A 27,900-nucleotide genomic window follows, 5' to 3' on the forward strand; every position below is an offset into this window, starting at 1 on the left:
ACATTCCAATCCAATGTATACAGGTTATATTGAGAAATGACAAAGACCACTTGACTTGATTGACTTGTAATAGGCATTGTGAAATCACAATATCTTCCAAAACTTATGATATTAGAAGGAATCTGTCACATAAAGTATACATAATACAAAGGGTGCATCGATACCATTTTTTTTCAGTGCGACTATGAGTACATGTTTTTAGTACTCACCGATACCAAAACAAATTATCAAATTATTAAAACCCAGCTGATTTTAAATGAAGTGCATCTAGCTATGCTGCATTAGTACGTGTTTAAAAATGGTCTAAAATCGTACAGTTTATTCCTGGCAGGAAAATATCAAGGCGGAACGTTTAAAGTAACCGACAGCTTTGCGCCCGACTGTTACAGAGTCAGTAGCTCTTCTCTGTGTGAACAGAGCCTGCTTCACTGCCTTATGTCACATGATATGAGCAGGTATCAGAATGCTATCTGAATGGTGTTGGGGAGTTTGTATGAGTAAATGAGCAAGGTACCGGCCCGATACCAGTAAAGATACATCCCTACACAATACTACATGCAGAGCCCACAAAATTCTTTAAAATTAGTTTTTGGTTTTAAAAGTAAGAAAAGAATACAAAAGAATAAATAAAGTCATGTAATTTTGGCTGCAAGTGCTGCACTAATTTAAAAGTAGGGCTGAATAATTTGGAGAAAGCACGCAATTGCAATTATTCTAAACAGCAGTGTGAGTGAGATTATTTTTTATAAATTAAGGTCCAGGCTGAACATAGTGCATGCTGAACATAGTGTGCCAGACTGCCAATTAGTCAATGGTTGTGATGTCACATACACACACAGGGCATTTGATTGATTCTGATTGGTCTAATTCATCTAAAGACAGCTCAAAAGCTCTGATATCGGGTTTTACTTCCACACTTAAACTTGTCAAGACAACTTTGTTGATAATGTAGGCTATAATTAAAATTGCAGCTCTTGCGATTTAAATATTGCATCGCGACTTTGCTATAAAAATTAATTAACTACTTCAGCCCTATTTCATAGTAACTTTCTTGAATAAGCAAATAATCATGTGAGCACTGGCAAAAGCTATGATTTGGTCTAAATGCTTCTGAATCGAAGTTCGAGTCTGTGCATGTGTGTGTTTTAGGAAAATGTCTGAGAAAATTTTTGTCTCACCAATGCAGCACTTGTGGCAGCCCTTTGTGTCAGGGATTTTGGTGGTCAGAGCAAATCTCCTATTGAGCAACAAAACATAACATTAGCAACGACAACTCATTAGTTTCTATACAACAATCTGTATATGAATGTATATAAATATGTCTGTCTGTCTGTGTGTTTGTGTGAATGAGAAGTATCATGTTATGGAAATGCTGAGCGTCCTACCAGTGTGTCTTCATGGAAAAGGCATGTGTTTACATGCAATTTGTTTGTGTGTGCTTGGGAGATACTATACAAAGCTGACATCATTGATTAGTGAGTGTTAATGCTGGGTTCAACTTAAGGTAGCTGTAAGCTGAGCTTAAAGTATCTTTGGGTTCAACTCAGGGCTACACACAGCTTAATGACACTGGTGGGTTAACGTATTTGGACAGTTGCACAGGAAGAGGAAAATGGAAAATGTGACAGAGAATAGAGTTGTGAGTGTGTGGCTGTCTAGGAGTAAATATGGTACCGTGCAAAAGTCACAGACCACCCTTTACTTGTTCTCCAGTCAAAACAGCTTTTAAGTACAAATTATTATTTTTTTTGTCAGGTGAAAAAAAGCAATAAACACATTTGACAGGAAAAGTGCAAGGCAGCTCAGGTGTGTTTGGGTAGTTGCTTGTGTGAATGTAAGTGTCTCTTTGAAGGGTAACATGACATCAGGATAGAAGAGTTAAAGTGGCAGAAGTGTTTACTACGGTAGTGGACACATTAAATACTGACATATTTCATGTTATACTTGTGTTGAAAGCTCTTGTGTGTTTTTCTTTTGTAAACTATGTGACATTATATGTGTGAAATAATTGTCTTACACTGAAAAATGAATAACTTGTAGGCTACTTAATGGCCATTTTGATAAGAAATTGAATGACAGGGCTCATAAGAGAGTGTGTGTGTGTGTGTGTGTGTGTGTGTGTGTGTACCTGGGTAGTATCTTGTCAGGAAATCTGTGTGTTTGAAACTGTGCAGCAAGTCCAGGTTTTTTCAGCTGCTCGAACAGTCCAATCAGGTTATGAGAATACAGCTGAAAGGTTTTACCTGGTACAGAACAACATGCGTTACACATAGACTGTAAAATGAACAGGAACTTTTGCAGAGGGACAGCTGAAGCAGGTGATTCAGTTTCATAGTGACTTTTTTCATTCAGCAACAAAGACAGCAAGCTAAGATATGCACGGTGAGGCACATTTACAATTTACACAGGGATATATAGTAAAGAAAAGTAAAGAAAGGAAAAGGTGACACCAGATGAGCATGAATGTAAGTGCGGGTGCGTGTAACAGTGCTTTACCTTCTGATTATGGTGATTACACATTAGAGGAGTCAGCAGGGAGTGAGATCAGCCATGATCAGAGAAGTGAAGACAGAAAGAGAGAGCAAATGGGAGGGAGAAAAAGTAATCATGTAGCTACTGCACACTGATATTCAATACAAGACAGGAGCAAGAAGCGTGTACAATATTATAATTTGTAGAGGACAGGCAGAGTCTGACAGCATGTGTGTCCATCCAAGATTAGGAAGACAAGTTTAATTCCACATGAAAAAATACTGCTGGGGGAAAAACCCTAGTTTTCAAACCTTCCCTGTAGATCTAGGGCAAGTTTTACAGCAAACATAACCATCTGCTTTTGTTATCAAATGTACCTCATCGGAAAAATAATTAAATTTATGGTGCAACAGCTGATAGCACATTCATTAAAGGTACCTTCCATGTTCAGCAAAGGGCTCGTCTTTTGGGTTCACATTTACATAGCAAATAACTTTTATTTTTCATTTTATCTCCTACTGAAGACAAGTATAAACTATTGTATGATTCCATGATTTTAAATGTTCACAAAAGACTTTAAGCTCAACATTGTTTCTTCACTTTCAACATCCATTTGCAGAAATGTCTACAGTTATAACAAGCAATGGAAATTTTGGAACATTCTTTGGATCGATAAGCGACTGTCATTATTCAGTGATTAATCATTAAAACCTTAAAAATCAAGGATGCGTCCCATCAAAATATAAATGGTATAAAACACTGTCTTGCAGATGTTTACTTTCAATATGGTACATCGCTGTAGTGCTATCATTCCCTTGCAAAGTGGTATAGAGCACCTCTATTTTCAACTGTGAGCACCATTTTTTATTAATTGTTGATTGGCAGAAATGTAGCAACTGACGTGCTTCCTTGCGCTAGGCTCAAACCCTGCTCTTCCGTGCAAAGAACGGGTAACTTAACAATTCAGCTAAATAGCCAATTACAACACACATGCGCACAGCTCAAAACTACCCTATTCGGAATTGGTAAACTGTAAATACTTCAAATGTGATCACTTTTCGCACTCCCAGAATTGTGTGTAGAATGTGTGAGGCTACTTTGAAAAAGCTGTTCAGGGAATGCCCGCAGGGAGGGCTGCTTTTCAGCAAAAGTGTGCTTGTAGTTCTGATGTAAGTAGTTATTAGTACTTCTTTATTTGTATTTTGCATGATAGCAAAACAACAAGCACTTCACTGTTTGCTTAAAGGAGAGGTTAGTTAGGGAAAAAATGTGCTCCCAGCATGTCCAGTCAGAGACACACTATCATAATTTATCACTTACATATAGCCAGATTTGATCAAATATTAAACAGTATGTCAATATTGTGCAACCTTAACAAAATACATGAGAAAGACATAAAGCACACACACAAATCTTTAACAAACCTTGATTGTAAGAGAAACAAAGACAGTCTCTCTCTCTCTCTCTCTCTCACACACACACACACACACACACACACACACACACACACACACACACACACACAGTAGGTTAACAGAATGTATTTAGCGTATATGAGACACTTACCTGATAATGACATCAGGTTATTATTTATGACGTAGAGCCAGGTACATCTCCGTGGAAACAACTGAAACACAATCACATATACAAAGACACACACACAAACAGAGACACTTAATACTGAACTAGAATTTGACTGACAAACAAACACTCTCCAAAAGCAGTATCAAGCAGGACCTTAAGAAATAAATAAACACTCAAAACTTTTTATATGCCTTATCAGCTCAGGCCAACCTTACCAAACTCTTTGTAGCAAAAAGATTAAAACACAAAACTTCCTCGTCTCACACAGAAATGCAGATCAGGATGCTCTTTATCATACACAAAATGTGAATGAGTTTCTTAACATTCCCACTTCCCCAGTAACACAAGGTTTATATATGTGCTAACATACACACATACCTCCTGTTTCCAATATTACCTTTATAATGGATGAAAAAGGTAAAATGTCAGTAATCATGCTGTACCTGCTCCATGGTGGCCTCATGTAACTCATTCAGGTTCAGAGTGTAGATCCCGTCCTCCGTCCCAAAGATCAAGTACTGATCTAAAACACAAATAAACGTTCCAGGTGTAGGCAGGCAACATTTTGTATACCCAGAAAAAACACATACTTTGGCAAGGTAACTCTTTGGGGTAGTTACCCTTAGTATCTGGGTGGATCCATGAAGTGGCACAGTTAATTTTGAGAGGACATCCGTCAAACACTTTAGAGAAACACGCTCCCATCTACAAACACATATAGACACAACTTCTCACAAAGCAGGCTGAGATCAACAGATCAGTGTACAATATCACAGAGGTAGTACACATCACATAAATAACTGAATTATTACTATTATTATTATTGCATTTCCTATATTTCAAAGAAACTGTGTATTAAATTACATGTTGAACATTGTGGGAAGATTCCCCTTATCCTAATAATGCGCAACACTGGGAAAAAAGGAAGTGAACACTCACCAGGACTTTAGGTGTAGGTGGCAGGCCATTTATTGCTGGCTTCTATGAGAAAGTAATAAACAAATTTAGTGTAATACTGAGTCTAGTATTACACATTTTACATTTACATTTAAAGGAACTAACGCAGAAACAAATTATATATTTCAAGACACTATTTTGAGCACCAGCTTTTATTGTAGAGGCTTTAGCCAAACTATTCTTTAAACATTACTTTTAATTTTAGCAGCATACACTTGTTTGTGTGACAATTTGCTCCATGCTATTTCTCCAGTCTTTGTCTACCTCAATCTTGACCCTTCTCTTACTCACACAGCTCTGCTCTTTCTCTACTATCCCCAAAGAATTCATAAACGTTTGGATGTTATGACTCAAACGCATTCACTCCCTCTGTCACACGCTCAAACACCCACACACTCACAGGGAACTCTTTTCTCTCTTTCCTCTGTGGACGGCTGGGTGGTGATTTAGGACCGTCTCCATTTACAGCATCCTCAGAGTCTTCTTCTACAGAGAGAGAGAAAGAGAGAGAGAGAGAAACCATTACAATATGAAGGCAGGATCAGATGACCAAAATATAAATCTCTTGAGTCTAGTAGCAGGAACCTGACTCATAAAGTGAGGCAGAACAGACCTGCAGTGTCTTACCTCTGGGTTTGGATACAAAAGGAGCTTGAAGAAAGACAGACAGGCAAACAAAAGGAGAAAGAATGTTTAGAAGAAGAGAGATACAAAAGTCCTGAGCCCCAAACACAGGAGATAACTCAAGTCCCCAACAAAGATGAAAAACAGGAACAGCACAGATAGAACACTGACAAAGCAGCAAGTGAAGGCTTGGATTAGCAGTTCAAGAGCAACTTTTCTCAAAACACAACACACTGAACACATTCCCCCAGCTTTAAACCCTTTAAAGTGATAGTTTGGTGAAAAATCTAAGAAATGGACAAAACTACACTTTACAGCTAAAAACAGTAGCAATAGCCATCTTAAAGTCTGAATTTTGTCCATACTTTTGTCCATGTTTACAGGCAACAGTATGTCATACAGTGTCAAAAATCTCTTAAGTCTATCTGAGATTACTTAACAACAGCATGGTTTAAGACAAGTGGTTGATATTAGACATGTATTTGGTATAGCACTAATTGATGGGTATAAGCTTCCATTACTTGTTAGCAACATATGCCTTGCAACTCCAGTGCACAACTAAACTTTGACCCAACATGTCTTGGTTAACTGGCTATATTTGAGGAAAGGGAAAACTGGATACAACTGATTTGTCACTGAACTATCAATTAATCGGGGTCATGAAGAAAAATAGCTGCTTTGTTCATTCAGATATTATAGATCAAGGAAAAAATAACTGGGTCCTGCTTTCCAAGATAAACCATAGTGCAAAGACAACCTTAACAAAGAGTAACAATATATGCATGCACACAAGTACCGTTTTCTGTGGCATGCGAGAGCAATCCAGGGCTGCTCACACTGGCAGAGAGGTAATCAGGCTGTGTGTGTTCGGCCCTACTGCCTCTTTCTGGTGTGCTCTGTCTGCGTGGCTCCAGCGCAGGCCCATTGTCCGAGCCAGGGAACCGCTTAATTGTCGAAGATCCTTCATTCAAGCCCAGCTCATCAGATGCGCTGTTCAGACGTGGCTAATGGGTGAAAAGCAGTGCATATTTAGCAGTGTCTCAAACATGCACAAATACATTAGGCATTACTTATACATGTGAGGAATATTAATGACCCTAACCATGTTTAGCTACCATGTTTGATCCACCTTCTCTTAACTAATCATATTTGTTTTGATGGAAGTATTTTATGTGCATAGGTTGGAAAGCTTGTCTGGTTCCAACAACATAAAACTTGTGAATTGTGTTTTGCATCAGTTTACCAGACCTTTTAGCAACCATTACACTTGGCCCCTCAGTCTGTTACAATTAATGCCACCTATAGGGTTAGTTGTAACATTTGCACCCACTCTACTTTCAGCTGAATTGTTCTCAAATGGTAAAGAAAGTTATGTTTTCATTTGTAGCAGAGATGTATAAATTTGCTGTATAAAAAGATTAATCTTGCTCAGATAATTTAAAGATTATTAATAAAAAAAACAAACAAAATATGTTAGCTTTTGTGTGGGGAGTCCTGACAAGTCCTTTTTGTTGGTTATTTCTGATCACAAAGTAGGACACCAAAAGTCAGCAAGATAAAATTCAAATATTTGTATTTAGACAACTTGGTACATTTTATTTTGGCAAATATAGTACGTTTTAAATGACCCTGTGCATGTAAACTTCCAAAAAAAATTTTTTTTTGAATTTAGATGGGGGACACATGGACCTGTCCCAGTGTCATCCCTTCAGAAGTATCAGCTGTAACATTATGTTAAAACTAGGCCCACCATGTGGAGGCTGTACTTTAGCCTGACTAGCTCTCAGTGAGAGTCATTTACATTCCACAAAATGGTGTTTTATTACAGATACCAGGGATATTTAAGCAATATAGGAGTTAAAAACATTTACTAACAAGCACTGAAATGAAAATTCTTCAAAATTCAGGGGACACTCAGTCGAGCACAGAAACTGAAAGAAAGGTTTCTTTTATAAATAATTTGACCATTTATTTATGACGCTGAATAATGTGATAATGCAGACAATGCTTCAAAAGCGATTATCATTACAGAATTCCAGAGCTTCTCCACTAAAATGATGGAAAACACCTCATTTTTTTAATGTGTAAAGACGGTGGACATGGCATTGGAACTTCCACCCAGCAGTCTGAAGTTTCTCCATTAGCACACAAGTCCCTTTTACCATTTAGAAAAAGACACACAATAAAACTCATTAGGATCTAACAAACATGTGTTCGCAGTACCAGCTGTCAAAACCAGAGGTAAAACGTTTAGCACCAAAACGCTTTGAGTTTCTCAGTATTGTTTGTGATTTCTGTTAAGTAATTTCATTAAATTAATGTTGAAAAGCATGCAAGACCATATAGAACACACTTTTCAGGGTGAATCTTGAGAAATATCTACTGTGAATGTGAAGCCTGACTAAAAGCATATTCTACTCGAACCTGATTGACTACATAAAATATCCATGTTACATTTCAGCCACTCTTAATTTATGCCCAAGCTTTCCTTTTCTACATGTTTTGTAGAAACACACACACAGAACCTAGCTCACATGCAATCATTCCAAGCTTACCTTGGGAGGCAGAGGTGGTGGCACTCCGTGTTTCAGGGTAGATCTGAAGGAGAAAGTTTATGAGAAAAAGTGTGAGCGTGTCAGATGAGTGGTATGTTCAGTAAGTACCAGTATATGAAAGAGATACAACTAAAATATTTAAAACACATATGTAAAACTAAATCATGCACAAAGGAAGATGCAGTCATTTATCACAGATCAGAAGGTACTGCACTGAAAAACTTACATCTCCACATCCTCAAAGGCATCTTCCAGTGGAGCCATATGTCCCCTGTGGAGAAGACAGAGGGGTTGAGAAATGAGAAAGAGACAAAGACAGGGAGGGAGAGAGAGAACATATTCAGTAATCACGTTCAGTCAGGCTCCCTCCCCGATCTGATGGGGTATGTGAAATTCAAAGCTGGAATGGAACATCTGCAACAATATTAATTATTTATTTAAAAAAAGGAAAAAAAAAAAAGGAGTGGAAGAAAAAGGCAAACCCAGAATAATGTCGTAGTAAGACACACACACACACACACACACACACAGCTAAAACGATCCTGCACCATCACTCCACTTAAACATGAAGGAAGGAACATGGGTACACTGACACACACATACACACACTGCATGCTTTACCGTATGAACAACTCCTCCTCTACGCTTTTCAGGAGGCTTCTTCAGTGGAGAAGCAACGGGTGCAACAGAATTTGGGGGATGACAACACAAACACAGGAAAAGAAGAAGAAAAAAAACAGACGGAGTCAAAAGCAAAGGGAATGAGAGCAGAGAGACCAGAACAAGTGACTCAGGCACACAAATGCGACAGGTTAGCCAATGTTGAAGGGCGGAATACATGCACAGACCCAGTGATTTACCAGAGAAACGTTTTAAGAGAGAATGAAAAGGGAGTGTTGGTATGTTAAGTGGTGGTTGGAGGCCACCTGCTGTGGAGGAGCAGGTTGTTTAAGTTCTCCATCTTAACTGTTTCTGCAGTTACCTGCTGGAGATGCCTCCCTCAGCAAAAGGGCTCCACTGGGAAGAGAAATCACTCTCTTTGGTCACATCCTGTGCAGAGTAACATCATATTGCTACTTCATTAATACGGTCACAGGAAATCACACATTATAGTGTATGTTATTGCTTGAGTTCAGGCAAATTAGCATAGATTTTATGAATGATACATTAAAGGAGTAAAAACCTATTTTCCAGTTTGTTTGTGAGATGAGAGTCATTAGTATTATAGGACGTCTATGCATTTACCATTTCTGAGTGTGCTTCTGTCTCCTTCCTGAGTGGAGCCTCAAACTGCAGCTTATCAACTGCAACATACCACAGACACAATTCAAATCAGATAAAGCAACCACATATGCACACGAACTACAACACTGTTCAATACATCTTACTTATAGCTACTGAATTAACACCATCTGCACCGTAAGTTTACTAGAAATTAGCCTGGGACGACATATGGTGCATATTGATATAATGACACACCATCACATTGCTTTTCAGTTTGAGAGGTAATTTTTTGCAATATACTTCACAGATCATCATGTCAATGCCATAGCACCCATAAAATAGAGCTGTCCTTATTGCCACACACTTTGTTTTCATGATATCCAAAACCTGATTGGCAACAGAAATACATGGCATTTACCAGGTGCTTCAGTTTGGTTCAAAAGAACAGTTTACAAATCCATAAAGAAAATAGTCAGTTTCCTTTCTGAAATGTAGTTTTTGTCTAGACAGCGTTCATTGTAGTGTGGTGTAATTTTACAAGAAGAAAACAGAACAGTCTAATCAAAAGAAGACAAAAGTATGTCAGGTTCCCAAGACAATCTTAATACAGAGAAGCAAAATTCATGAAACATGAGTCCATTATCTTTATAAATGCAAACTAGCAATGCAAAGTATCGTGAAATACTGTGAAATATTTGGAAAATATCATCAATGCTGTTCCGCCCCATCAGGAATGCAGCTAACTTTTTTGTATTAGAAGTAAATATTTTAGGACAGGGTGACTTTCATTCATAATATATACAGGGATCCACTTAGAGACTACAACCTTTCAAAATCTCACATGCGACTGTCCACAGAATTAACCACAATTTAATCTATTGATTCTGTAGAATTGATTCTTTGAAATGTAAAGTTTGGAAAAGCAGGAAGGAAGTAATAGAGAGTAGTATTGTGCAAGGCAAATGTTCATTGCTGTCAAGTCAGAGGATAAACTTTTTTTAAAAGTACTTATGTTCCAGACATCTACTTTGTGCTCCTACAGCAAGCTGCTTTAAGCATAATTTGAGAGTGATTATACTGTGGTAATACCGGTATAGTGGTTAATACTCTACTTGAGGACTGATGCATTGCCGAGCCTAACCTCTAAATCTTCTTCCGTTCTAAAGGATCTATGCCATGCACAAACACACCACAAGGGGGAGGCAGGAGTTCAGCATTTATCTTTGTTGGGTAACCAGAAGAGAGTCAACATGCTCAGTGACAGATCACACGCGCGCCTGTCAAGTGCGTCAAACGCTCTGTACATAGCCATTTAGGGTTAGAGACTGGTCACATCATGACCACACTCACTGACACCCATACTTTCTCAGCAAATAGACAAAAGACAGAAATAAGAGATATCAGAGCCTTCTTGTCGCAGACAAGATACGGTCCAAACATCAACTGCACAATTTACAATTCAAAGCTGTGTGTCTGTGACTGTTTACTGTTGGCTGGACAGATGTAGACTGTGTGCAGGCCTGTCAGAATATTAGCTCAGCCAACCTTGGCAGAGGAATTTCAGCAAATTTCACCCTTTCTTAGGGTGATCTCAAAGGATTTCAGAAAGAATTTTCTGTGGAATTTTTAAAACATTTTTTCTGTTTAGGATACATTAATAGTGGGTAGCAGTTAATAGTTCTTCACACAACAGTCTGCTTTACCACAAATACTTGACTGTGTGTGCGCGCGCATGTGTGTACGTCTGTTTCTATATGTGTGCATTTGCAGCGACAGCTCAGCTTTGCTTGTCTGTGTGTCTCTGTGCGTCTGTGAGGATGTGAGAAAGAAACCATGGCTGTAAAGCAGAAGAGGTTTTACAGAAGAGTTCCAGTTAACTATTTTTAAGACTCTGCTATAGAACTTACTTTATAATGAATATCTCTGTAAAAATCAGCTTAAGCATCTTCAAACACTTCCTAAAATGCATTTCAAACAAGAAAGTGAAAAGCCTCATGTCTCTCAACATGCCCACAGAACAGTAACATGCACACACAGCACATCGAGGAAAGCACTACTTGCCAAGCACAAACCATTACTCACAGTTCACTACTGGCCTTTCATACACATTCTAACTGCCAGACATACAGACCATGGACACTAGGAACTTGAGATGTAAATAATTAACCGATTAACCATTAACTGACAAACAATTGTTGGACCAATGCTATTGAGTAAAAAAATTAATTAATTTTATTTTATTTCTAATAAACAGTTTCTATTTGAATAGGCTGATGTCATGCAAGTTGAGGAATGTTTTTGAATTATCTGCTATATACCGTACTTAAATAAATCAAGTGTGCAGCTGCAAAGAGTGGCGTTGAAAACCACTTTTCACGAGGTCGACAGCACACTTACAACGGCGCACCATACCGAAAGCACATAACCACAAGTGATAAGAGACAACTGTTGCGTTTTTTTTAATCTCCTAAAAAAAAAAGTCATGCAGACCAGAGTGAGGAAATCACACATGGGTGCGCAAAGCTATCAAGAAATGTGATAAGAGCTACTGAGGTAGACTGAACCAAAGCTAGCCCTAGTCATGGCATTTTCACTTGGGGTAGTAATGAGTGGTGAACATAACTTTGGAATGTAAAACTTTCAGTAGTCCATCATTCTATACAGAAGTCATTTCAACATCTTAGTTTTTGGTCATTAAATTATGAAAAAATTATAGTTGTCAGCCCCTCAGGGTAAACAAAACTTTGAGTTCTGACATAGGATCAATACAGTTTCAAGCTGTTTTCTTTATAGACACTCTTGTCTGGCTCAACCTATCAGTGAACTGCATTCTAGGATTTACCCAAGGAACACTTCTTCATATCTCTGTAAATGAGTAAATGAGTGTGCACTCATAAGTGTGTGTATATCAAGAATTTTACAATGGAGAAATATTTGAATACAAACTGGCAGCTGACTAGGAACTGTAAAGAGAATGACGATTTGCCCATGTTCAGCAAACAGCTCCTCTGTCTCAGCGGTCCACTGCTTATGCAGCACGCATACGTCACATTTCTCTTACCCTTTTTTCCTTTCTGCTTGCTTTCTGACTAGTTGTCGCCTGAATCACTCATACAATTACATCACTGACCATCTTACTGTATAGTACTTGTCAACGAGTTAAAACATATCTGAAAACAGTGGAAGGCCTTCGTTCACTCCAGAGCTCAATCAGCAGGTTAAAGATTTGACTTCTCTTCTCACACTATGAGCTCATCCACACCATCAATCGCTTCTGACCAATGGACATGGAAAAATCACTTCAAATTGTGAAAATCTGATATTTCACAACGTTTTGACAATAGTTTACAGTGGTGTTGAACAAAGTACAGCCAGTCAACTTTTACATCGTTGAGTTTCTTGTTCATAAGTGATATTTTGACGGGTTACATTCTTGATTTTTGGTTTGCTGGTTGCTAGTTGAGTGCACTCCTATGTGTGGGTATATCAAACATTTTACAATGGTTTTGAACATTGCTCAGCCAGTTAGCTTTTAGATCTGGAAGTTTCTGATTTACAACTGATCATTTTTTGGGCATTGCTTTTAGATTTGTTGGTTAGCGATTAATCACTTACCAACAATTTGTCAGTTGTCAGCCAAAACAATTTTGAAAAAATTCCTACTAGAAGTACAGGGATTCTCTCCATCCAGCTACATTTATGGGCCACAGTCACAGACACACACAACTCTACTCCTTTACTCTAAACTACTCTGACCTGGCTCTCCCTTGCACTGAGAGTTGCAAAGAACGCAGGGGGTTTCAGTCAAGTCCGTACCATTTGCAGCTACAGGATAAATTCATACATATACACACTGTCAATATGAGTACAGAAACACTACAGTACAGAATAAAATTAACAGAAAGTATTCAAAACTTCTACTTGCACACAAATTCGAACGTGAAATGAAACCCTGTGTGCAGTGGTGCCTTACTCATACCAACCACTCCTAGACAATGCCTACGCCTTCCTTGGACATCAGTGTGAGCTCTCTTAAGCTGGATTTGAGTTTACTTCCATACTAATATTTGTAATTTTTGTGTGTACACTCTGAATAAGCAAGTAGAGACTGAAAACAAATTGAAAAAGCAGAATAATCTACAATGTACAACCAGACTACCCAAACTCACACAAAGCCCAAACTATGGGTTGATAACGGTGTCATGAATTTACATTTCCAATAACTCGCTGGATGTTCTAGAATCCGCCCTCCCACTTTAGAATAAATCCTCTGATTTGTGAGTGCTTATGCGACCATGAAGGCCACAGACAAATGTTCGTTAAGTAATGCTAAGTATGCATGGCTGTAACCAAATGAGCCGAAGTGTAATTTGGCTGTACGTTGGTGCTCACTTACAGTTGATCTCTGAGCGAGTTCTCTCAGCCCGAGCATTCTTGTTGTGGGTTGAACGGATGGTGTGGCGCTCAGCCAGGGGCTGGAGAGTGAGACAAAGACAGCGAGAAAGAAAGGCTGCAGTTAGAAGAGTTAATACAACAGTACTACATTGCTGACTGCATACATGCACTGAAGCAGTGTTTCAGTGTGTGAATGTGAGTGTGTAAGAGAGGGAGAACAAGTGTTTGACAGTGTGACGCATCTGTAAGGCACTGCACATGCAGACAGAATTAATGGTCCTGAGACACACACAGAGACATCACTGCCTGTAACCAGATACTGAACATGGACAGAACAAAGCAGCATGGAGTCACAGGATTTCTACACATCTTGTCACTTTCGACCTTTTGCTTGCACACACTGTATTACCTCAAGATCATCCTCGTCTCCCTCAGTGTAGTGAGGATGGTTGTCTGGATTATTCATTTTATCCAGCAGCTCCACTGCAAGTCTACGTGTCAAACCTGTCTGAGCTACAAACATATGCTACACACATACACAAGGACAAATACACACATACAAAAGAGGTGAATGAAAACCAGAAACTGAAAACAATGCTTAAAATAAGTTCAGTACAGTGTTTCGCAGAACTGCAAATAAAGTACAAAAACCCAAGTGTAATTTTAGTCACATCATTCAGAAATGTATTTTTTCCACACAAGTCTAATTAAAAATGACCCAATTATAGCAACAACATATCAGGAAGAACCAAAGACCGATCATGAGTATTAAAGTTTACGAGCCAATTTCTATTCAATTGATTATCCCCAGTAAAGACAGCAAAAAAGTAAGAGAGCAGACACAGGTGCAGCTGAGTTTACAAACAAAAAAAAACGTGCTTGTACCGTGAGCAGTTTTTCTGCTGTGGGTCTTTTCTTCGGGTTCTTGGTAAGAGAAACTTTAACAAAGTTTTGGAAGGCTGTAGACCTACAAAAAAAAGGCAGAATAAAGAGAAGGTGACAGGGTGAGTGAAAATGAGAAGCTGGGAAACAAAGCTGCAAACTGATTAAGGAACTCTCTCATGAATACATCCTGTTGCCATCAAACACACATATTATATGTATTATACTTCTATAGATACACACTTACCATTTAATCTTGTCCTTTAATTTGGGTGGCTGGAAGCTGCTTTTGGACATTAAGAACAAAGCCCTTCAAAGCACAAGGGCACAAGGAGAGGCAGCATGGGCGCGCGCGCACACACACACACACACACACACACACACACACACATATATATATTAGTGTGATAAATACAGTCACATAGAACATTTAAAGCAAATACATGCTTAATACATTTTCTGCCCATTATATCAAGTTTAATTAGAGACAGTGTGTGTTTTTGTGTACCTCATTGGGTGCAAGTCAAACATGGGTGGCTGTAATTCAGCAAGTTCTATTGCTGTAATTCCTACAGCCCAGATGTCACACAACTGATTGTAACCTCCATTCTTCTCTACTGCAGCCACTTCAGGTGCCATCCTGCAGAAGAAAAGAAATTAGAACACCAGACACCTGAAAACAAAAGTCCAAAATACTTTTAAGTATGGAAAAGCAACACAAGATGCAAGCTGTGTAAACCCATGATAAAATATAGTCTCACAAGCTAGTCTTTGCAGGTTTTGAGAACTACTAACTGTGATGACATGCAAACCAAACCATTCAGCATGTTGTGTCGGAATGAAAACAAAGCTGTATGCAATACTGGCAACCAAAGTATCTTGCTTACTTGCTATTTGAAGGATTTTTTTTCAGTCCAATAACTATATCTCAAGCTGAAAGGCTGCGTACAGAAATGACAAAGGCATGCCTTTATTTCCCGTCTGACTGATTAAACTGGTGCACAGGATTACTAGAGAAGAAGAGAGCTAGAGAAGCTACTGAGAACTGTGATGATTTTAGTCAATGATTGTATAAAGCTTAATCAGTCCTCTCTATTTTAATATGCAGTTTAGATCAGACAGGCTGCGTAACTATAAGCAGAGTGGCTGAGCCTGAGCTTAACTGAACCACATACACACACACAAAAAAACACACCTCTTCCGCAAGGCACATCTCACACCACAAAATGCAGCATCTGCTGCCACTTGCAGAAAGCTGCTAAAATTTTTAAAGGACGCCTGGAACACAATATTTTCCTCCAATATACATTAGTAATGATATCTAGTTAAGTAGTTTTTTGAATGACTAGCTGACTAATTAAAAAAAAGAACAGTCACACAACTTGTAAATCACACATTAGCACACTTACCAGTAGGGGGTGCCAATGAATGATTTCCTCTTGGCGATGGTGGCTGTTATTTTTGCTGCAACTCCAAAGTCAGCTGACAAATGAGAACAGTCTTGGTTTAGATCTCTTATCAGTCACACATCGTATAGATAATGCACAGAAACACTGAACAAACTCAAATATATTTGTTTCAAAAATGTTGAACAGACAAACACACATACAAACAAACTCTCACCTAGTTTGACATCTCCGTTGTCAGTGAGCAAAATATTCGCCCCCTATATACAGCATAAGGATGAAAAGCTGTTAAGAATATGAAGACTCCGGAGAGATCGTGCATCACAGTGTCAGGACATGTTAAGAGTTAAATTCCATTTGCTGTCCCTGATGCATCAAATACCCATAATAATGTAAACAATAACCTGCAACAGTGGGACACATAATACAGTGGTCAACAGTCTCTATGTACATAGCAATGTGTACTTAAACAGTGATAAATGAATAAAATGAAAGTCAAACAAAGCATTTACTACATTAAAGTTAAGGCATTTTATGCTAAGCATTCTGAGATTAGTACACACACACACACACACACACACCACACACACACACACACACACACACATACACATACTAAAGAAATGGTATTTGATCTCATCAAAGGCATTTAGACTATAAGGAAGCTGCTAAGCATTTTTTAACTGGGGGCATGTACATCTGTATTTGATTGACAGCTTGCTAACCAAGAAGAGGAAGCAGGAAAATGTCACAGTTCTGATAATACACCCGCATGCAGACACACACACACACACACACACACACACGCGCGCGCGCACACACACACACACAAGAAGCAGTGAAAACTCTACCTTGATATCTCTGTGCATCTTTCCTTTAGAGTGGAGATAACCCAGACCCTAAAAATAATAATAATTAAAACACAACACAAAACCATGAATTCAAACGGATATCACCATGAGAGTCAAATCTAGCCTTGTAGGCACTAGATGTAAGACTGAAACATTTCCAAACATACATAATATCTTCATGCAAATGACTATGACCATGCTCATGTTGTTAAAAGATCAGTTTTAAGCTTGTCATTCATTATGCCACATTAACTAGTGCCATATCATAATATACCAAAGCTGGCTGAGAATAGACTGATGTGTACATTCAATTCAGTACCACACTAAAGAAAAGGTGGTTTGATTTAAACTAAAACTCAAGTCAACTTCTCCTCTCTTATTACAAAGAATTTATTCAATTTTAATTAATTTTATCAAGTAACACACTGAAATAAATTAAAACTCCTGCCCAAATACAAAGCAAAAGTCCAAGACACACCAGGTCGAAACTGAAGTTTTTATTCATGTTGTTAAAATAAACATACTACACAGTGTTATTATAAATTAGTAAAGAATATAAATTGTCACTATTGATAAAAACTGCTTAGAGTTACACTTAAATTATTACAGTATGTAGGCTGGGCTACAGTATGTGCCTATAGTAAGATCCTATAGAAGCATCCTCAACAACAATGCAATGAATTTTAATATTTTTTGTTGTACTCTGCACATTGGCACTGTTGTTTGTGATTACTTTTTCTTCATCCACTTTCATCTGCTGCCTCTCAAACTGTTTGAACGCATCTGTGCTGAGCAGCTTAGGAGACCAAAGGGAACACAGTTATTTTTCATTACCATTAAAAGTACCTGTAAAGTCTTACATTGCAACACTTCGTTGTAATCCTATTTCATCTTTTGCTTTCTTCAGTAAATTTCAGCCTGGTGAAAATGGCAAATTTCACCATTTTCTGCAGAAATGTTTCAATGGCTAGAGTTTCAGTGCATCCCTATTTTTCATTTATTTTTATTTCCAACTACTGCACAAAAAAAAATATAATTTTTTTTTTTTTTAAATGTTGAATGTATATATGATCAAATAAAAGATTATTTGTATGCATTAACATGACCTGGCAAATCATAACTACATATGTATTGTGCAAAGCTTGTTGACTGCAATAACTATAATAACCACCAAAGAGTAAACCCAAATAATCTCCATTATCATATCACATACTTTTAGCTTTAGTAAAAGGAGAAACAAGTTATTTCTGAGCCTCAGACCTTACCTGTAATGTCTCTCTGCACACATATGCAATCTGAAGTTCAGACAGAGGACCTGTAACTGTGCACATAAACACAGCCACACCAACAGACACAAACACAGACACAGATAGATACACTGTTAAATAAGTGTAAAAATTCACAGCTGATTATAGGATAATGTGGGATAACACTGATATAAATTCTGTTTGAACAGGGTGTCATAATATGGAATAATCATGGTATTAGACACTGATGTTACAATGACCACATAAAAACTAACATTATGTACAGTATTTAAAGTCTTATTTATTAACATCATCTTTACCTGCAGCCTGTCTCACGAAAACGTATTTCTGTTCAATGTCAGATTAAATTCGAGATATTGGATCATAAACAGTTTTTCGACTAATCAGGGTGGAGCTTGTGTGGACCCTCTGGTCCTGTTCCACTTCCGTTGCGTCACTTACATTAAAAATATCGCTTTTTAATGGAGAAAATAAATCACATTCATCTCTCCAGAACTCTTCCTGCTACATCTGCTTTACTTTCTACATATTTACGTAGCATGGCGTCTTCCTCTTTTGAAAATAAGCTCCTTGACTTCTGCTCATGTTTCACACGACTGGCTGTTTGTCATGTACATCACGCTTAACGTGTACAAAGATCATAGCTTGAGTGTCTAAACCTGAGTTAGAAAGAAAGTTGTTAACTGCTGTTGTGAAACTAGTCAAGCGGTACTCCATTTGTTAGGATTTGTGAAGCTGAAACTTAGTCAGGAATGCTGTCTAAATTAAACGTTTCGTGAGACCGGTGCCTGAAGTTGTGAAGTCCAAGCTATTATGATGGCTCTCCTAGCATTGCGTTTGTGCTTAGGGAGTCTAACAACCAGAGCACAGGTTTACTTGAATATGTATCACATACCTAGCAGAAGAATTATCTATTCCTTATCCTGGATTACTTTTACTGAACATTTCAATGAACATTTTCGTGTTTTTGACAAGACTTACACGCATTTGTGGGTTTCATGCAGATGCACTAATTTATGAAAATACCCACAGAAACATTGATCTAAAACACACTAAGACATCACAGCACACAACAAGCCTTTTTCTTTTATTGTCATCTGCATCAGGAATGTGAAGGTCGGTATTGCAAAAACAACTAACAAATTACATTTCATGAAGCCCCACTCCCAAGATACTTGACTGAATGCATGTGATAATTAATAACCCTTCATGGGTGTAAAACAGGAGCATCAGAGTAGGGAAGACAGTAAAATGTACAGTGCAGGGCTATTTTGGGACTAGCACTGAAAAACAGGTAAGCATGAAGCTTTTGACTAAGACAGGCAACATAGACCTATATAGCAACAAAAAAACAACACACAAATTGCAACTTAAAACCACTATGTAAAAAATAGACAAATAGAAAAAAATTAAATGCCAATAAAAAAAAACAAGAATAACAAGTACGAGAACGACACACACACATACACCCACACACACACAGTACCATGGTAGATGTCCTGCAGGGAGCCTCCTCCACAGTATTCCATACAAATCCACAACTTCTCTCGACTGAAATGAGAGAGAACAGAATTTAGATTTTTTTTTTTTCCAAATTTCCCTTTGCTTGCCATTCATTTTAAATTAATTTATTTACGTTACGCAGCATTGTTAATATCTGCTTTTTACAGCGACAAAATGTAAATATATAATTTAAAGAAACAGTGCTGTAGAAATATGACAAAGAAGGAACAAGAGCACAGGTTTACTTGAATCTGACAAAAGAGTTATGTTCCGCTTCCTGTGGATAACACAGCACCCATTTCAGCAGCCACACAAACGCACACTGCATTTTGGCAATACCTGAGGTAGCTACCGAAGTAGGCCACTATGTTGTGATGAGTGCATTCTTTCACCATGAAAATTTCCTGCTGGATGATTGAGAAATCATCTCCTAGAACACACAGAGGGAAGAAAGAGAGAAAGACAGACACAGATGGAGGTACAACAGTTAGTATGACACAGGAAAAATACTCCATTCAAATTCTCCCACTAAAAATATGGCAACAACTCAATAAATACCTTAATAAGTTAACATTGATCAAGGGAAACTGAAGGGAACAAGCTGAGCTTGAGAGCACAGCCTGTAAATGGAGTTTGACACAAATTCTAAATATGGAGAACGTTTGCAGACAGGGTTTTAAAGTGAGTGAAGTGCTTAAGAATGAAAAAAGAGCAGCAGTACTAAGACTGCAACCAGTTTTTGTAGTCCTCTAGAAACAAGTGCTGTGGAGGAAAGCACTTCTACAGTTAAGTCTGTATAAGTGTATAACAAAATCTAGCCATCATGGCTGGTGTGCAAACACAAACAATTACACATGAATGCACCCTGTGTGTGAGCTTAACAGTACTATATACAGCCTCAGTGCCACAGTAAATCTTCTTTAGAGCAGCATGGGTCTGAGAATAGTGCAAAGACTCCCCTTTAGCTATAAATCCACTTGATCAGCTTTACCTTTTACGATACAGGTTAAGGCTCACATACCCTGCAGTGGGATTAACACCTGAAAATGACATACACGGCACATGTAAAACACTATCACACCTCGAAGACATAACTCCAGAACTGCAGCCTTGCACTAATGCTAATTAAGTGCTCCACAGTGCTCAGTACAGCGTTAGTCAGTACAGCAAAAGACAACCCAGATAAATATATTCTCAAGGCAGTTATGGAGACACTACGGCCTCAGCTATGTTTGATGTCTTGCCACAGAAATGCAGCCTAGTTCATCTTGGGTGTGCCATACTGAAAGTGCCTGAATAGTCAGAAACAAAATAACAATCTCTTGGAGTGCTCATTCTGATCTACAGTCCCACAGCCCTGACCACATCCGCTTTGTTCACAGTAAACACGCTGAGCATCTTAAATGTACCAGAAAGACTGAGAACATAAAACTGAGGTGCGCATGTGTCACACCCATCTGTATCTTATCTTGGGCCTCTTTGTCCTGCAGAACAACAAACATGGGTCAGTTATCCTTTGTGTGGTCATGGTCATTGGTGCTATGGGTATCCATTATATAAACATTGTGACATTATATCAATCTCAACTAACAACTAAACAGCACATTCCGTAAACAGGGAATCATTACCTTACTGCTAGCAAATCAACTAGCAGAAGATTAAAAATGAACAGCAGAGCAACACTATGTAAGATTTTGCTGAAACTGAAAAATAGCGTTACTGAGTCAAATATAGTGTGTGCGCGCTGCTGCTGTAAAGCCTATAACAATAATTTAAAAGTCAGCTGTCAGGTCAGGTGTTTATGTATTAATGTCACACGCACAGGCTCAAAAAGAAAGTCTAGCTCAATGTTAAGGTCTCAAATGTAAAATCAACATTATACTGACGTATGAGTAGATAACTCACTTGACATGGTTGGAAGACACGCCTTTTTCAACCATTCACATCCAAACATAACCCACGTTACAAAATGTTATTCTGCACATTGTGTGTAATTACACATTCCAGATCACTATTACACAATTACGTGACATCATAAGGTTAATTCACAAATTGCCCTTTTAAAAACTGAAACCATCATTACTAAAGGAATTACAAAAAACAAAATTTTGAACTGCAGTAGAAAGAGTTAGTTTGTAGTGTTGATGTGGTCTTCATTTTGGGGGAACAAACTATAGACACTTTTCTACAGACCAGTTTCTTAATAAACTCCAAAAAGCATAAATAAAAACACAAACACAAAAAATAATCCATGTAGAATATGTTAAGTGTATTACAGTTATGTCCAAGAAACTACTAAAAATGGCATAGGAGCACCCCTAAACCAAATTAATTAATAAATTAATTAAATTAATAAATATGCATTACTATGCAAATTGTAAACATTTCCTTGCCTCTCTCTTTCTAAACCAAGCCCTTCTCCCCAACACCCAGCAAGGCATTTCTCTATTTGAACAGATGAGACAAAGCAGAGCAGAAATTAAGCTCCCACTTTTATTAATCAAAGATTCTGTCTTTCTGTCTGCCTCACTTAGTCTTTATCCTCTGAACCTGCCTCAGCGCAGCGTCAGTGAGCCGTAACGAACGTTTGTGGTTGTGTGGATCTATTTTAAACTTCTCACTAAGCTCTGGTGCTAATGAAGACAGACACAAAAAACAGGTTTCCCCTGTCAAATCTGAAGCTTTTTCCCCCCCGAAACTTGCGTCAGTGAAACTTCAGTAAGCCAGAAGGAACCTGTGCTGTGGCTACTGAAGTAGAACGCTACCTGTTACTAGAACTGCTTCACATGACATTTGACAGTTTATTAGTTTATGTGGAATATAAATGTGGTACTATCAGAATTAGAAAAAAAAAATACCCAACAGTCATTTATTTATTTCAGCTAACGACTTACTGCACGGCCCAAACATCTCAAACTACATTAAGCTACATTAGTGCTGTTATGTTCTGTAGCTGTATGCAAATGAGGTTCTAGCTCATTTATGACGTACAAAACTAAGCTGTTACGTAGCACTCCACAAATTGCTTTTTTCAGATTTACTAAGAAAGTCTGTTTTCAAAGGAAAAATGTGCACAATGGCAACACGTGACACAAATATCAGTCTATATAATCATAATAAGCCATCCAAGACGAGTTAACCATTTAAAAATACATTTTTGTGAGCAGGGGGTCTTTAAATATTGATTAAATCTAGTCCTGGGCAAAGGAGCAGTGCTAAAGGTGTTTTACCACTAAATATTCTGTTTACTCTAGGCTTAGGCTTAATATGGGTCTGGGAAAGCAGCTAGACTCATAGAACTGATCTGCTTAAAACACAGTCCTCATCTGTGCACCCCTATTTCTGAGAGGGCCAGCTTACTGTCAGCAGAACCACGCAAGTGCAGTATACATCTAACAGGTGCCTTTATACTTGTGGTTTGTTTCCTGTGGTCCTGACCAAAGCAGAAAATAATACATTGCTGCATTTATCTGGTTTGCTTACTGTTCACACTGACATATTTAACATCAAACTAACAGTTGTAAACAAAAGTCATACCAGTAAAAGGTAACAAGGTGACTGGGAAGATTATGAGATGTACAATAACAGTGATAACGTCCACCGTACTTTCTGAATTATCCTTTTCTCTGTTCTATATGGGATTGTTAGTTTTATTATGTTGGTTTTATTTATAACAATCTTGTGGTATCAGAGCAATAAGACTCCCTACGTTACGGTGGTTTCACACAACACAAAGCTGGGGGAAACCCCTGCAACAGTCTGAAGTGGCTTACTGCTTTGACAAAACAGAGAATCCTTGGAGCCTTGATACATAAGATTATTTATGTGTGCAGTCAAATGTGTATATCGAGTATGTTATAATGACGTCAAACGTTCCTCGGCCTCGTTTTAAAATCCATACTATCTGTTCTATAATTACCATTTCATGGCTATTGAAGAGATTATAAAACACATGCATGCGTCAAAACAGCATCATAAACTCATCTTTTCCAAAGCACCAAAAAAGTTAAGGAGACAACGGTTCGTCTTTGATCTGTATCAACTGAACCGTGCCAGAGTTTGTCTAGAAGCGAACCAAGACCAACCTGCTCAGGAGGTCTCTGTCTGCACATTTGGTGCACACCAGCATAGCGTTCTCACTGTTCTAATGAACTGCACAAACAGAGCTATTGCACCAGGGTTCGTTTTAAACAAACCAAATCTGAATGCACCCTATATGTGTGTGTTTTTTCAAGCAGGAGTACCATCCAGCATGGCACATACCACTAACACTTGACAAACCAGTTTTTCCTCACTCACACACACACACACACACACACACACACACACACACACACACACACACACACAAAAGGAAAAAAGGTAATCTTCACTTGCAGTACAACATGTGACGTTATTACATACACACCCTGACAATAAGATAAGACAATCTACAAAACGTTTCATTGCAGACATGCAGCAAATGTGTGTCCATATTTGCAGTCGGCCCAAACATTGAGGGTTAAAAGAAGTGGATTCATTAAAGAATTCATTAAAGGTCAGGAAGTTCACAGATCTGCTTTTCATTCTATAGAACTACTATACGATACAAAACGCAACGTAAAACATGAAATGCCAACCTGCAATTTCTTTCCTTTACACCTGAAGTACTGATCAGTTGTTCAAGTAATGCAGGCACACACATGCATGTACACCCTAAAAGTACCTTGTCACAGCAATTCTAGATACTCTCCCCTTCCTATACTCTTATGGCCAGACTGGAGCAGCAGGTTGAAGCAATACAGAGATTACAAATTTTAGACACAATAAACCCACACTGGCAAAAAAAAACAAAAAAACACAGAGGCACTCCAGTGCCCCCAGGAATTAATTTCTTTTTATTCAGGAAAACTATCTGCAGAGTTTGCAGAATCACATTTCAAAACTTGCAAGTGGTCCAAGAATATCACACTTCTTAGGATAATACTAGGTATGCAAATGGCTTGTGATTAAAAAAAAAGTGAACCTTAACTACCTCAAAATTTTGCACAAAGGCTCTGAACTAGTTTAATAAACAAAAACCAGAAACAAACTGTAATTTCCTTAAAAGAATAAAAGTGAAACTGAATATGTAAACATGAACTGTTCCAGAACAGAAGCGTCTGGCATCTGTTAACAATGTTATTTATTCGTTCCATGCAGGCATGTGAACACGGTATGCCAGCTATCACAAGCCTACCCAATCAGATGCGAAGAAAAATATTTCGAAGCTACATTTTTAAGATGAAGAAATTAGATTTCCTTTAGTGACACTATTGTTTTCTGGCATGTTTCATGACAATCTTTGCAATCTTAGCTCTCCATTTACTTCTTAGCACTGGAGCGTTTTGCATGACTATGTTGAATTTCAAGCTTCAGAAAAAAAGGCAAAAGATGTGCATTTGCGACCTGTAATTAGTAAATAGTGAGCCCCAATAAGATTGACAAGAATTAGTTGTTTTCTACCTATTGCCAAAAGCAAAACACAAATTGAAGAAGTTCACTTCTTAAAAAGGTTACTGGGTCATTGTCAGTGATCTGCTGGGTATGATGATCTATTTTATGTACTGAAATTGCTTACATAGGCTACATTTGAAAGTCAAAGTTAAGTAATTAAAAGTATGATATAAATTGTCCCACTGCGGCAATGTGCCTCAGAACGCTTTTTAAGCTACGTTTTGAGTTTTGCTGGTGTTGTTTTTCCTCAACTTTGCTGTACACACAGGAGTCTGATTTTTATTACTCACTTCATTTATGTAGTCTTCATTGGGTAAGTTATGTCTGTGATGAGTGGATGCATGCATTATTTATGTCTTCACAAACTCCTCAATGTCTCTGCATCGATGCTATGTCTCATGTGCTGCTCTTTACAATCATTTAATGCATTCTGTGCAGCATCTCAAAAGCTGACGATAAATGACTGAAGAAGGTAGCCAGCTGTGTTAGAGCCTCTAGTCATTTAGACCACTGGCACTACACACAACTTCAAGGTAAATTGAGCTTACGGTAAATGTATTCTAAATATTAACTTTGTCACACTAAACTATGCAGCAGAAAGATCACCAAATAACAACTTCCAGAAGATAATGGGATATCTGATGTACTCTGAGGCAACTTGGTTTAAAAACTCCACAGCCTATGTCTGTGTGAACATCAATAATATAAATACAAGTGCCTAATGTAACAGCTTTAACCTACTTTTTCAGTATATTAGGTCTCCCTGTAGTCCATGTAAAATGAAATAAATTAACTGCTTTCGCTTATTTTGTACTAGAAGGATTAGGAATTTTTTTTTGCAGACAGATATTGAAATCTTAGAATGTTGCTGCTTGGTGTGAAGTGATTTGTTTTTTATTTCTAGGCCCTGCCCTGCTAATGACAACATTATCACATTAGCACACTTTCAACACTTAGGCAGTTCCCTTCTGTGGCTGATGTTCTGTGGGTGAACACTGACACATTAGCTTTACATATAAAACTATTTCAGATTTTACACGTGATATGAGCATCAGACTTTATTTATAAACCATACTCTTTGAACAGAATCTAGAAGACCTTTGTGTATAGAGAAATTTAACAACTCAACAGATGGACTTTACTGGAAGGCTCTTCCTTTCCCCAGGCATTGGACTGGACATGCATTCTTTACACTGTATGCCACAATGAAAGAAGCTTACACATTCTTAGGATTACTGCAATGGCTGTACTTCAAAAACGTTATGAAAAATACTAAAGGGCAAATCGACAGAATTCCCTACAGTCAAGTGGCTGGAATGGTTTTATTGAAATTTTATGGTCTTAGTTGGGGCAGTCTAAAGTATGGCTGAAGCTGAAACTCACCTGGCTCCAATTTAATGATCTTTACAGCTGCTAGCTCTCCTGTGGAGATGTTACGAGCCTGAAAAACACAAAGACACAGAGCTTTAACAAGCAGAATGCTTTCGTTTCAAAGCAGAACATAAAACTATGCGCTGGGGCTCCTGGAAGCTGTAATCTAGAAGTTGGTGGAAGCTGTGTCAGTAGCATTTGTGTGTGTGTGTATGTACGAAAGACACAGACCCAAAAAAACGCAGCCCTGGCTTGCCATGTTTCCATGTGGAAGTAGGTCAGTATGAGTCTCAAATCCAGACTAATGGCGCACGGGGCTAGAGATTGGTCTTGCTTAATTTTTCTCTCACTCACACATACAGACACATCAATTTTGAGCATCTCCACAAAGAGGGGGGAAAAAAAAGGGGTAAAAGTGACTAGAATACAAGCAGGGGGGAGAGGTTTAGAGCTACTGAGAGCTACTGAAGATCAAGTGTCAAGTGTTGGATATGGGAGAGATTTCTGGCAATGATTCAGAAGGTCCAAGGATGGATTCCAGCTAAATACCTAAGTATAAACTACAGAGCAATTGCAGTTAAAACCACGTCATGCCCTGCGTGCATTTTATATCCTCAGGGCAGTGCTTGTATCAGACAAATACAGATAAGTGCGAATCAACTACATACATGCACAACCAGGAACAACAACAAACAGTCTGAACGTTCGCAGAGGCTGGGAAATGCAACAGACACCAAGAGGTTTCACATCTACATCATTACATTATACTTCTTATCTGACTAATAAGCACCCACTTCCGTTTCACATATTCTTTTATATTTCTAGGACTCATGCCAAGCAATTGCTACTGTCTACAGCAACGTTCATTCACATTCCTGATCACATAGTAATACTCAGGTGTGTTCACCTGTCCTAAGGTGTGTAATAATTTGCTAATTGGGTGAAACCACATGACATAAAATGCGACAAAGGCAGAGCTTTTATGTAAGTATTACCTTGTGTCTGGATACTGTACAGAATGCTAAACTGAACATTCCTTCACTTCTAAAACCATCCAAACAACACAAAAGAGTTTTACTTTTCACTAATAAAAAAACAAAAAGGCATAGACTTCATTAAAACGATGCATTTTAATGATTGGGAAATGAATTATGTTTAGCTGATCTGTAGAGCTTAAACAATAAGCAAAAAAACAAACAAAAAAAAACAAAACAGGGAGAAACAAATGGAAAAAGCGCACACCAAGTTGTGATAAATGCTAACACAACAACAAGAGGGGCTGGGCGATAAAACGATAACAATAATTACTGTAATACAACTTTTCTCAATAGAA

The 27,900-nt window shown here is 38.1% G+C and overlaps 1 protein-coding gene across 5 annotated transcripts in view; it reads right to left on the bottom strand.

Moving 5' to 3' along the window:
* map4k5 (mitogen-activated protein kinase kinase kinase kinase 5) overlaps positions 1-27,900 on the bottom strand; it is a 42,004-nt gene that overhangs the window by 8,047 nt on the left and 6,057 nt on the right. The window contains exons 3-29 of one of the 5 annotated variants that reach the window (XM_036574607.1): positions 26,580-26,637; positions 20,061-20,151; positions 19,705-19,769; positions 18,216-18,271; positions 16,951-16,998; positions 16,317-16,359; positions 16,103-16,175; positions 15,202-15,333; positions 14,941-15,003; positions 14,697-14,778; positions 14,221-14,337; positions 13,813-13,891; positions 9,438-9,496; positions 9,175-9,242; positions 8,814-8,852; positions 8,419-8,463; positions 8,193-8,235; positions 6,434-6,641; positions 5,641-5,664; positions 5,414-5,499; positions 4,996-5,037; positions 4,677-4,761; positions 4,500-4,579; positions 4,039-4,099; positions 2,497-2,499; positions 2,129-2,243; positions 1,179-1,237 (exon numbers count right to left, since the gene is read on the bottom strand). In XM_036574607.1, coding sequence (XP_036430500.1) covers positions 1,179-1,237; positions 2,129-2,243; positions 2,497-2,499; positions 4,039-4,099; positions 4,500-4,579; positions 4,677-4,761; positions 4,996-5,037; positions 5,414-5,499; positions 5,641-5,664; positions 6,434-6,641; positions 8,193-8,235; positions 8,419-8,463; positions 8,814-8,852; positions 9,175-9,242; positions 9,438-9,496; positions 13,813-13,891; positions 14,221-14,337; positions 14,697-14,778; positions 14,941-15,003; positions 15,202-15,333; positions 16,103-16,175; positions 16,317-16,359; positions 16,951-16,998; positions 18,216-18,271; positions 19,705-19,769; positions 20,061-20,151; positions 26,580-26,637 — 1,924 coding nt within the window. The remainder of the gene's footprint in view (positions 1-1,178; positions 1,238-2,128; positions 2,244-2,496; positions 2,500-4,038; positions 4,100-4,499; positions 4,580-4,676; positions 4,762-4,995; positions 5,038-5,413; positions 5,500-5,640; positions 5,665-6,433; positions 6,642-8,192; positions 8,236-8,418; positions 8,464-8,813; positions 8,853-9,174; positions 9,243-9,437; positions 9,497-13,812; positions 13,892-14,220; positions 14,338-14,696; positions 14,779-14,940; positions 15,004-15,201; positions 15,334-16,102; positions 16,176-16,316; positions 16,360-16,950; positions 16,999-18,215; positions 18,272-19,704; positions 19,770-20,060; positions 20,152-26,579; positions 26,638-27,900) is intronic. The other 4 variants (XM_036574610.1, XM_036574609.1, XM_036574608.1 and 1 more) reach the window with 4 other exon arrangements.

Source organism: Colossoma macropomum, unplaced genomic scaffold (assembly GCF_904425465.1).
Source record: "Colossoma macropomum unplaced genomic scaffold, Colossoma_macropomum, whole genome shotgun sequence".
NCBI lineage: Eukaryota > Metazoa > Chordata > Actinopteri > Characiformes > Serrasalmidae > Colossoma > Colossoma macropomum.